This window comes from Melanostigma gelatinosum, assembly GCF_949748355.1.
Source record: "Melanostigma gelatinosum genome assembly, chromosome: 13".
NCBI classification, from domain to species: Eukaryota; Metazoa; Chordata; class Actinopteri; order Perciformes; family Zoarcidae; genus Melanostigma; species Melanostigma gelatinosum.
This window is the reverse complement of record NC_136646.1, coordinates 9,896,588-9,908,793: the sequence shown is the minus strand read 5'-3', so window position 1 is coordinate 9,908,793 and position 12,206 is coordinate 9,896,588. Positions and strand designations below refer to the sequence as shown.

General features: G+C 43.2%; 2 protein-coding genes across 3 annotated transcripts; one reads left to right on the top strand and one right to left on the bottom strand.

The window, feature by feature from the left end:
* Positions 1-377: 377 nt before the first annotated feature.
* LOC306787495 (uncharacterized protein) lies at positions 378-4,063 on the bottom strand (the record flags this gene model as incomplete). Of its 2 annotated transcripts, XM_079282638.1 has the most annotated exons (3): positions 378-2,637; positions 3,462-3,594; positions 3,999-4,063. In XM_079282638.1, the coding sequence occupies 3 exons, from the start codon at positions 4,061-4,063 to the stop codon at positions 2,035-2,037; spliced, it is 801 nt and encodes a 266-aa protein (XP_079138764.1). In that variant the 3' UTR covers positions 378-2,034. The 2 variants fall into 2 exon arrangements, 1 of the variants encoding a protein (XP_079138764.1); XR_013772542.1 differs by lacking the exon at positions 378-2,637 and having other exon boundaries at positions 3,512-3,594; positions 3,784-4,009.
* Positions 4,064-5,798: 1,735 nt separating this feature from the next.
* wbp11 (WW domain binding protein 11) lies at positions 5,799-12,077 on the top strand. The gene is made up of 12 exons (XM_079281283.1): positions 5,799-5,959; positions 6,255-6,341; positions 6,474-6,505; positions 6,615-6,708; positions 6,904-7,100; positions 7,315-7,448; positions 7,935-8,101; positions 8,194-8,430; positions 8,528-8,653; positions 8,759-9,040; positions 10,309-10,494; positions 10,831-12,077. Exons 2-12 carry the CDS (start codon positions 6,278-6,280, stop codon positions 11,517-11,519), a joined length of 2,208 nt encoding a protein of 735 aa, XP_079137409.1. The 5' UTR covers positions 5,799-5,959; positions 6,255-6,277; the 3' UTR covers positions 11,520-12,077.
* The last annotated feature ends 129 nt before the right edge of the window (positions 12,078-12,206 follow it).

Genomic DNA, 12,206 nt, shown 5'->3' with positions numbered 1-12,206 from the left:
CCCGCTGATGTCGCAGAATTGGTTTGAATTATGCAGAGAATGATCTTCCTGAAGACCTGCTTGATGTTTGATAGACTTCAGAGCATTGCAAGTCAAGATGATTACCATTAAACCCTGGAGCCTTTTAAATATGTAATCACACAAGCGTGACATTAACTGCCAAATTAGAGATGCATTTCCCGTACTTGTTAGAATATGATGACTGAGGTGTTTAATCATTAAAATAAAGGTCTTTATACATGCTGCAAACATATTGGTCAGAATCAGCACAGTACAGAGAACAGTCTGCCGTAACGTTTTATTTTGAAAGGTAGATTGTTGGAAAAGTGATTAGAAAGCAATATATATAAGTGCATTATTTGAAGTTGGGGGTAACACAAGCACCTGACAGCTGTTATTGCTGAGTGTCTGCTGGACTGTTAAAGAATGGCGTTCCTGCCACCTAGTGTCGCATTTGGCGTTTGCAGCGAGGGACAAGACAACCAGATCCCTCAAAGAACCTGGTCTAACAGACTCAGAAGAACCCTGTTAGCTCAGTGAAACTCCTGAAACTACGTTTTGCTGATGAAACAGTCTGCTGTTGATGAGAGGGAGCGGCTGAGACTGGAACCACGGAAGCTCCCGTTTAACTCCACCTGCAATATTTGACCATTACTTTGAAAAACCTGCTGAGATTAGTTTCAACCGTCCTCCGTCCCTGATCCCTGCCTTCAAGGCTCTCAGGTCGTCGTACAAGGAACTCAAACAAACTGACCGTCCGAAGATGTTGAACTGATCGATTATAGGAGATCATCAATCTCCTAAATGTGCAGACCACTAACTTACAGCGGATTTTAGATTTCCAAGTCGAGATATAATAAATGAGTTTTTAGCTTAGATATTTGCTATTTCAAATAGTCTATTTGTAATTCCAAGTCTATTTGTGGTCCACTCAGTAAATATGTTTCACTGTAACAGCTACATTTTGGGATCAATTTAGTATTAATGCGATTTCATAACAACAAAACAATCACGTGTTTTTAATGTGAATGTTTTGGAAACATTGAACGAGAGCGTCTGACTCATCATTTCTCCTGTTAAACAGGACGTTTATGTCCGGCTGCTTGTCCTGCCGTCCTGGACCGGCAACAACGGTTTCCTCCTGAAGTCTTGGCTCATTAAACAGTCTGCTGCTTATGAGTGGGGGTGGTGTGCATCATTGAAGCGTCACTTAACTCCACCTGCTGCTGCCAGCAATGTTTGATCATTACTAATCAAATTAAGCATGATCGGATTACGTGATTATTTCATTTGATTCGACTTTGTTTTGGTCAGGACTATCTTTGAGTTGAGGGTTGACGTCAAAGATGATGTCATCAGTCCCAACTCTGTAAGCGAGGTTGTTTGGTGGGCCTGATGTGCCGAGATGTCACGTTCGACGTCATAGACCTTCCAGAACAAGGGTTATATTAATAACTGTTTGTCCTCACCATGTGTCAAGGCTGCCGTAAGAAGAAGGCTTACAAGGAGGTGGCAGACTGTCCCAGTCACAGGCTGACGACGAGAGGAAGCAGGGCCTGAGGAAGCAGGGCCTGAGGAAGCAGGGCCTGAGGAAGCAGGGCCTGAGGAAGCAGGGCCTGAGGAAGCAGGGCGTGGCGACAGGTGCAGTCTTAGACTAGGTGCCACTATGAGCAGGACTCTACGTGCACAAACCATACTCTGCTAATACAGCACTCAGCTGTTACATGTCTAGAGTCCCACCTGGGTACGACTAAGACGGGTGAGCTCATTCCTCTGATTACCAGTTAAGTTAGTTCACTGAAAACATTGTGAAGTCCAAAATTAAAGTAGGTTTAGGAGACAGTGGTAGAAAAAAAAAAAAAAAAAACATAGTCCGGAGCCTTGCAGTCAAATAACGTTTTTTTAGCCAATCGGAATCAGCCAAGAAAGTTGCAATTGGTGCATCTCTACAAGAGACTTTTAACATAAACAGACTTCAGATCAGCTTCTTCCTCAAAGCTTTGAACTCCTGGACTTGTTTGCGCCGTACCTCCATTACTTATGAACCGCGGCAAGAGTTTTTTCAACTGCATTCAACTTTTTCTTTAGATCCTTGGTCAGATTTTTCATGGACAAGAGTCTTGACTTCATTCGCCTCGTCTCCTGACACTTCAACTTCAGCTTTTTGTGAGCCAAGACGAGCTGATCTTGTACCGCGTCCACTCTGCGCTTCAGTGTCCTGGGTGAACCAGAGACTATGTAGTTGTGATCAGTGCCCACGTAGATCTGCTCTTGTTTCAGACTCCGGTAGCTATGATCGTGCAGAGCGGATTGTGAAGTTATGCTCGTCGCACACTCGGTATTGTCATCGGAAACGACCTCGTCGACATCGCCACCGACAATAACCCGAATGATGTCATCATCGAGGACATCGTCAAAGACGCCGTCAACAACATCGTCAACAACATCGCAGTCCACGACATCATCCTCCTCGTCAATAGGCGCTTGCTCCGCATTGGCAATGTTGTGATTCGGTCCATTGTCAATGTTGGTAGTCAATCGCAGCAGGCTGGTCGTGTTCGTTACATCCTCTATCAACCAACGGTTTTGAAAGATGAAAATGGTGGGCACAGCAGTGTCCTTCAGCCTCCTCTTGCCCTAAAGATAAATGCAGGAGACATCAGCAGGTAAGTTGTGCTACATAGGGTTTTTTCTCCTTTTTATTTTCTTTTTTACAATTAAAAGGTGTATTTTGTGATTTTAAAGGAGCAGTGTGTAGGATTTAGTGACATCTAGTGGTGAGGACGCAGATTGCAACCAAAGGAAACGCCCTTTCCAAGCGTGCCAGAGGACTACGGTGGACTTTAGGTAACGTAAAAACACAAAAGATCTCTCTAGAGTTTAGTTTGTCCTTTCTGGGCCACTGTAGCGACATGGCGGTGCAACATGGGGCACTCTGTGAAGAGACCCGCTCCCTGCGAAGATATGAAGGGCTCATTGTAAGCTACAAAAACACAACAATTCCTGGTTTCAGGTGACTTTACATCACTGAAAATATAGTTATGAAAATTCAAATTTTGCCAATAAATGCTAGTCTGGTCCCTTAGATATTCAACTGGCAGTTCTCAAAAGCCTATATGTTAATGTCCTAAAACAAATAAGGACAATATATTGTCTTTACTTGTATACTATATAACACAATTCTTAGTTTAAAGTGATTATACACGAAATAAAAAACCCAATTCTGAATATTATAGTCTATTTCTGCCAATAGACCCCCTTAAATCCTACACACTGGACCTTCAAGTTCAGATTCTAAGGGTGGTTTTCCTCATACTCAAACATTAAAGATGATATCCACACATTCAGATATGTTTTTATTGATAAATCACCTCTACGTTAGGTCTGGTATTTCACAACTAAGTATCGTACATTTAGAGAATTCACTGTGTAGTTAATTAGTGCACTATGTATCCGTCTACCTCCTTGTCTATGAAGAACTGATCCTCCTTGAAGTGCGTACTGCACAGACGTGAACTTTTAGATGGGATCCAGTTCCTCCTCCTCACATTCAGCAACCATTGCTTCAGCCTTGCATTATCACCTAAAGGAAATCTGTTTGAAGAAAAACGAAAACAAAGTTAACTTTTGAATTCAGACATTATAATATATTATACCAGATAGAAAGTGCATGTCTAATCATGTGTCAGTCTTCACTACAGAGCTTTTAGGAATGTTTGGGCGAGTGGAGGAAGTTACACCAGCAGAGATGTGCTCAGATTCGACTGTTGTTCTACAACTGACCTGCAGAGGGCAGCAACGGGCCTTTGCTGCGTGTCCTCTGCCGCAGATGTTATCAGTAGAAGAAGTGTTCAGTCACAAACGTCAAAAAAAAAATAAAGCTAGCGAGCTAGCTCGGTTAGAAAGATGCATCTGTTCACGTTACAAATTAAAATAAATCGGGATGCTAATTTTAGCTTGTGAACAACGGGCTTAAAACACAACGTAACGCTACTTACCGGAAAAAATTAACGTCCGACCCCTTAGAATGTCTTCTGGAACAACCGTAGGCTGAACAAGACATCTGAGACAACACACCACAATGTTACAATTAACTTTAATGAACCGAAAACGCAGCGTGAAAGGGTTAAAATTCCTACACGAAAACACGCATAGCACCCACAGTCTGTGTACAATAAGAATATAAGATCACAACAGCAGGCTGTCTGTGAGAGGCGGACGAAGCATTTGGTCGGGTCTGAAAAGTGAAGCCAAGGCGGAAGTGGATCAAACCCGCATTCTCTCTGCTGGCCAGGAGGGAACAGGTCCTCTGGTTGCAACTAGAAGGCTTCTTCTTCGTGTTCATGAAGGTTAGCAAACAACGCTATGGTGCACTACCGCCCACAGCTGGTGTGGAGTGTGTATAAATAAAATAAAAGATAATGAGAACAAGAAAGTAAGCAAAGTTATACTCTCTCTCTCTTTCTTTCTCTCTCTCTCTCTCTCTCTCTCTCTCTCTCTCTCTCTCTCGCTCTCTCTTTCTCTCTCTCTCTCTCTCTCTCTCTCTCTCTCTTTCTCTCAATCAAGTTTTTCTCTTAAAATAATAAAACAAAAATAGATAACACTTATCTCCAGAACTTTGTAAAAGATAATGTAAATCATATCTCAAATTAATTAAATTAAGATGCAGTATTCACTCTCTCAGCATCGTACTTTGTACAGTAAAGCACAACATGTTATACATTTTCTCAGTGAGTACAAAATCCATACCATCCTATAGATCTATTGTGTTTTCCTATTGTATTACAGTTCCCGTATATATGTTCCATCATTTGAATTCTGTATTTTTGTTGTTGCTGTGTCTCTTTTAAAACATCTGGTCTGCTGTGTGAATGGCTTTATGCTCTCAAAGGTCACATCTTCAATCCATTGTTATGTCAGCAAAATATCCAGCATCTCCCCAGTATACACCAATAATTCATCACCGATTCAATTGAGAATTCATGCTGTAATCTGGAACAATGAATGAAATACTAATGTTGTTCTTTGAAGCATCTGTATGACTGAGAGTCTTATTTTGAGGTATTTCTCGTTTGTTTTCGTTGCTTTCTGTTCAATTGTTCAACACAAACTTTTTGTTTCTTCGCTCTCGTTTTCCCAGCAGTTTCAGTGTAGATGTTAATTTCATAAATGATGGGACCATTTAGAGTAAAATAGACGATAAATCAGGGTTTGCTTTAGGGCGTGGTTACCTGGTGATTTAAAAAACAATGTTGATCTATAGTTTAGAAACAGATAAATTACAGAAATGTCTTTACCAGGGATAGCATATACCAAGTACAAAAGTAATTTAAAATACTGTATTATTGGTCCACAATAGATCTATCAAACACATAATTAGTATGCATTGGCATCTTATTTGTAAGGTTTTTTTTTTTAATCGTGTCATATTGATATAGTTTTTGATTGGAGTCCGCCCATCTCTTCTTCTTGTAAATGTGGAATTTTCTCCCAAATAAAATGAACTGTTAACTATTTTGTGTTAAACTCTTTGACTCTGTTTCTAAGATAGCAACTAATAAAAAAAATATATTTGAAGACTTCTCAAGTGATCGGACACATACTAAAAGGTGTATCATCCTCTCGTTCAGTTCAATATTTTTTATATAAATGTTGTTTTCTATTTTGTTGTTTCATGTATAGATACATGTTTATTATAATCATATACAATGTATATTCATCTGAAGAAAAAGAAAACCACGGCGACCTTTTTGATGACGTCAAATTAGCCTCTTCCGCTCGTGCTCGCGGCAGTAAACATGGCGACTGGCTAAAGCAGTCCGTGCATGCATTCATTCCTGAAAGCTTTGGATTTCTCTTTGACGGCGTAACGTTACACAACACGTTTCACTTTACTTTTTGGTACGCAAAGGTGCGCGTGTGGGGCGTTAACGCTCTACGGACTTTTCTGGAATAAAAGGTAAAATTCAAATTTCGCTCCTCCTTCGCTGCTGTCGTTGCTAACGCGGCCCTAGCTACAAGTGCGAGCTAACGTCAACAGTTAGCCAAATGTTAGCATTTGCCAGCAAAATGCTGCATGGGCCGCAATGAGAAGATATCACTGTTATATATGTATTTTGACCGGCTTTATAATGTTCGATAGCCACTTAAAACACCCGCTGTGTTTGAACACGTTGCAAAATATGAGGTGAAGATGTGAATACTCAGCGGATACAGATGGATAATTTCATTTTTTACATGTCACAACTTTGCAGGGTGAAAGAGAAGCACCTGCACGATGGGGAGACGTTCAACCTCCTCCACCAAGAGTGGGAAGTTCATGAACCCCACCGACCAGGCCAGTAAGTACCAACCATAACCAGCAGCTGGTTCCTCCGTACCGGCCTGCTGGATAACACCTGACGAATGATCAACTCATTGTTTTCAAGTGCCAGAACAATAACTAGTGTACCCTTGTTCTCCACCTCTTACAGGAAAGGAGGCCAGGAAAAGGGAGTTAAAAAAGGTACGAGTGGTCTTTAAACAAGTTCACTTTTCAATGTACTCTCTCTGGTGTTATTATTGTGTATTATTGTGTAATAACATGTGGCTTCATTTGTTAATAACTGTGATAGAACAAGAAGCAGAGGATGATGGTGAGAGCTGCTGTGCTGAAGATGAAGGACCCCAGACAGATCATTAGAGACATGGAGAAGCTGGATGAGATGGGTGAGGGGGCTGAATGTGTCTGTTTCTGTCGAACTGCCTTTTGTATGTCTGTACATAGGTTTACTGTCCCTAAATATGAAGTTTGTTACTTTTATAAGATGTTCATATTTTTTATTTAAGGCTTTTTGGACGATTTCAACCTAAAAGCTGCTGCTTTTGTTAAAATATGAAGCTTTTCTGTAACGCCTTCAACAGAGTTCAACCCAGTCCAGCAGCCCTTGCTGAATGAGAAAGTGCTGCGGGACAAGAGGAAGAAGCTACGCGAGACATTTGAGCGCATTGTCCGTCTCTACGAGAGGGAGAATCCCGAAACCTACAAGGAGCTACGCAAACTTGAGTTGGACTATGAGACCAAGCGAGGGCAGCTGGCTCTCTATTTTGATTCAGTCAAGGTGTGTTTATGTATATTTGTTTGGATTCATAAACAATAATTTGTTTTTAATCAATCTTGACTCATTGAGAAGCACGTTTGTGTTTTTTGTTTAATTTGAGGGAATTTGTACACAGTTTGTTGAGCCCCAACACTTCATCGTCTGGTTTCTTTACATTGCTTAGGCTTTGTGGCGACTCTATTTACTATCATGTGTTTTGTGTCCTCTTTTTCAGAATGCAGAGTCAGTGGAGGTTGACAGTATCCCTTTACCAGATATGCCTCATGCACCCTCCAATATCCACATCCAGGACATCCCACTACCGGGAGCTCAGCCCCCCTCCATACTGAAGAAAAACGTCTCTTTTGGGTAATTATTAACATGTGCATACCAGGTGACAAACCTCTGCTTCTGCCGAGTGAAGCCAACGCGGAACCGTCTTAAAACTTGCATTATCTCTCTTGAGACCAGCAGGGGGCGACTCCCCTGGTTGCAAAAAGAAGTCTATGAGAAAATTACTCTACTTCTCTATTGATTTATTCCCTCAGTAAACATTGTAAACATGAGTTTATGTCTCAATCTCTAGTTTCAAGTCTTCTTCAATACAGCATGATGTTCATTTTGTAAATGATGGTCCATTTAGAGTCAAATAGACCATAAAGACCGTTCATTGGTTGCAAAAAACAACAACATGGTGATTGCTGTAATCCAAAAATGGCGACGGCTAAATCGCCGAACTCAAGGCTTCGAAACAGCAGTCCACAAACCAATGAGTTTAAGTAACACTGCTGAGTATTGCTCTGCCACTGAGGTAATTCTGTTTCATGCATCAATTCTGTTTTATGCATCTCTCAGTAAAGGACCTCTGTCGGCATCTTCTGGACCGATTTTGGCAACAGTGCCAGGTGTGCCACGCTTACCTCCAGGGAAGAAGCCCCCTGGACCCCCACCCGGGCCCCCACCCCCACAGGTTCTGGCACTGTACGGCATTCCTGCTCGAAGAGCTTATGGCACAGACACAGGTAACGCACAAACCCATAATGACGACATTTCTGAATACAAATTTTCCTTTAATTGAATTCAATTACAAATATTTCTTTTTTTCCATGAACAGAACCTTCCATTCCTGGTTTAGAAAAGGACTCTCCGATGGAGTTGGGAAGAGATCGGGACAGCGGCAGTGAGAGTGACAGAGATCGGGACGACGTGGACGACGACGAAAGCGACTCCGAGGAGGACAGCGAAGACGAGAGAGAGGAAGGAGGAGACGGCGACCTGAGGATGAGTGTGGACCGGCCCGATGATGAGAGGGAGAGGGAGGAGGACAGAGACAGAAATGAAAGACATGCTGGTGAGTGTTTAGAAATTGCTTTATTGTGTTTTTGCTTTAAGTTCTCAACTTATTCATATTTTGATGACTTACTTTTAACTACGTTTAATTACTTTAGGTCGCAGTGTACGATTCGCTGACATGCCTCCAGAGGCACTCCGTGACGGAAAGAAGAAGAAGAAGAGGGTGGTGAAGAAGACCAAGGCCATCACCCCGCTGCAGGCTATGATGTTGAGGATGGCAGGTACTGTGGTATTCCAGTGTCTTTGCTCCATACTTGCTGAGCTAGCATACTTTAATTTCTATTTCTGATGACATAGTGCTGTATGTATTTATTATTTGTCTCCAGGTCAGGCAGTTCCTGAAGACGAAGAGGAGGAAGAGGTGGAGGAGGAATACACGGATGAATCGGACGGCTCAGACATCGAGGACAGGGGACCACCCGGGGAAAACCCGCCCCACCTCCTGGCTAATCCGCGTCTACCCCCTCCTGCTGGACCGGTGGGACAGCAAGGGCCTCCACACCTGCAAGGTCCACCAATGACTGGGCCTCCACCACTGGGTCCACCCCCAGCTCCCCCCATGAGGCCTCCCGGTCCACCCTCTGGCCCGCCTCCAGGTCCACCACCAGGTTAGTTGCAACGGAAAACTATGCTCCAGCTCTGAACTCGATACCAGAATAAATCAGAATAAAAAAAAAATGTTGTGCATCCACCTCGGGTTAGGTTTTCGGTCCCATTCTCGGGAATGCAATAGCTCAGGAATGATTTTTACAAATTTGGCACAAAGTCCACTTGGAATAAAGGATGAACTGATTAGGATTTGTTTCATCAACGTGACCGGTGTCACATTTGGCCGAGACATGTATTGTGATAAACGTACTCGCGTGTGGTTTATGCTGTCTATGGTTACGTACAGGCTAGCGCCTTTGCTTTTCTTCAACCTCACAGCCTGCGTGAGCAGCACGGCTGCAGCCGGTGAACTGCTGCAGCTCGTACGCGCGTGGTGTCCACACAGACAGCGACCTCAACAGATCATTGGCACTGTCCTATTGTTTCTGTACCGTGCATGTCACACCAAAAGAAAGGCGGCACAGGCTGAATCTCTAGATGAGCCACCCACTGAATCACCAAAGTACTACTTTGTTATTTGCAAGTGTCTTCACCATTTTAAGTGTTAATTATAAAAATAATGTTCCTAGTCTGCTAACCCTCAATGATTCACATTACATTATGGGGCAGGCTGCTCCTCACAAAACACATGTAATTCTGTACTTACTCATTTTCATTCTTATTCTGAGCCAATATTTTAAGATATGTATCCTTAGATTGACAACGAGTTAGGTTCAGGTTCAGGTACCGTAACATAATTTCCTCACAGCAAGAAAAACTCAATATTGAGATCAAATTTCAGGTCATATCGCCAACACCTCAAGGTCTCTGCAACCTGACTGGTGGGATGGATTTGATGGATGAGAGAATGTTTGTATTGTTATGATAGTTGTTGCCTTCTTATAACATTGAATCTAATGTTAAAGGCTAGTGTACATTCTGTTTGTTTTACTGATGAGACAAAATGAAAAGAATGACAACTCGGCTTAAATGCATTTATTTGTTCTCATTTATGAATTATTTAACATGCGTATACGTTTTCAATAACAAATGCATAAAACTATTTTTTTATTTATCAAACGTATATATCTTTAAAATGCTTGGTTTGCCTTTTCAAGATATTATAACGGGATAGGTAAATGGCAGAACAAATGGTCAGAACTGTTCTCAGGATTTCAAGATAAGGCCTGTAGTGAATTGGGTCACAGCGGTTTGTCATTTAAAAAAAATGGGTCCCGAGAAAAAAAGTTTGGGAAACCTTGTTTGAGATGATATATTCTGTCTTTAGGTGCTCCTCCATTCCTGAGGCCTCCTGGTATGCCTGGAGGCCTGAGGGGTCCAATGCCTCGTCTTCTGCCTCCTGGACCTCCGCCAGGTCGGCCCCCGGGGCCCCCACCGGGCCCCCCTCCTGGCCTCCCACCGGGCCCCCCGCCACGAGGACCCCCTCCCAGACTACCACTCCCTGCACCACCAGGTAGGAACATGTGTATGAAGGCACACATCTGTGTGTGTGTGTGTGTGTGCATGCACATTTGTGTAGTACTTTAAATCCAAATGTGAACTGAGTGTGTGTATATGCTCGATATGTTCTTGTGTGTGCATGAACACATGCTGAATAAATGTGACACAAGAAATTATTTGAGTTATTTTATATGCCATCACAGCTCAGCTGCAGTGGAACTCAAACTGAAGCAGTAAAAATATACATCATTAAATATACTGTGTCAGCATACTTTGTTTCAAATCTGTGGAGTGGCGAAGAGGAATGTCATACATTTCTCATTAAAATACACTTTGTGTCTTTTTGCAGGTATCCCGCCTCCTCCCCCAAGAGCAGGAGGGCCCCCGCGTCCACTTGCCCCACCACTCTCCCTCTTTCCTCCACCTCTCAACGCCAACGTGCTCAGTGCTCCTCCCAACATTGTCCAGCGACAAAAAGGCTCAGGATCCAACCCGGATGGTTCACAGGGCAACATGCCGCCCCCTTCCATGCCCATGCCCATGCCTATGCCCATGCGGCCGGGCGGCATGCAGATGCCCCCTCCCCCAGGTACAGCTGGCGCTCCGACGGGCGGCAATCCCCCCGGGCACCACCACGCGGCCACCATCGAAAAGCGACCCAACATCACCTCGGTCGCAGCAGGCGGAGGCAACCTGGCCGCGGGTGCCGGCTCCGGCGGAGCCACCATCTCCGCCAAACCTCAGATTATCAATCCGAAGACAGAGGTCACCCGCTTCGTGCCCACGGCGCTGAGGGTGCGCAGGGACAAGAGCGGAGGGATGCCCGGGGCAGGAGCCGGGCATCACGACAAAAGAGGTCACGGAGGAAGGAGGGGAGATGACGGCATGGGAGGTGGACATGGGCAGAAACAGCAGGCAACAGCTGCTTCGATGGGCTTTGTCCAGCAAGTCCAGATGGGTGCTGTGTCGCAGTCCAACATGAAGACTAAAGACCAGATGTATGAAGCCTTTATGAGGGAGATGGAGGGACTCCTCTGAGACTCGGGAGGGTATTTGGGGCGGATGTTCAGTGGGGTTCAAAGGTGTATTTGTTTTCTGTGCAGAGTGCTAGAGGTAGCTGTCTTCAAGGCAGTCAGCGAGATTAGTTTATTTTCAGTAAACCAAGGAAAGTCTGCTACACTCACCACTGGTCTCCATCTTCATTTGATTTGGATTTTTAATTTGTTGTATCAAGGATTATGTGAATTTGCTTGATAAGAAATCTGATTATACATAAAATTGTATTTTTTCTTTTTTAATTGGTTGCTGTTAAGATCCGACTCATAAAAAGAACACTATTCTCTGCTGTGAAAACATTGTCTGCCGGAGACTACCTGTGCTTTTTGTCCTCCATTTTCAGTCCATTGTTTTTCTTACAACTGGCATTTTCTTCCGGCCAACTGTTTGTTTTGCCATGACCAGAAAAAGCATTTTGTATGATTGTTATTTTATCTCCGAAACATGTTGGACATCGAAATAAAGGTGTGGAACGTTTGTCAACCACTGACAACATACATGTCTGAAACGATTTGATCTACAGCGAAATAAATACTTTTTACCTCATCCTTCAGTGTGACGTGATACAGGAGACAATACATGGATAACATAATTACACATATTTTAGCAATTCTTGTCTGGATGCTGTATATCTGGGAAAGATTTCCCTAAATTCCAGCAGTCAGTAAT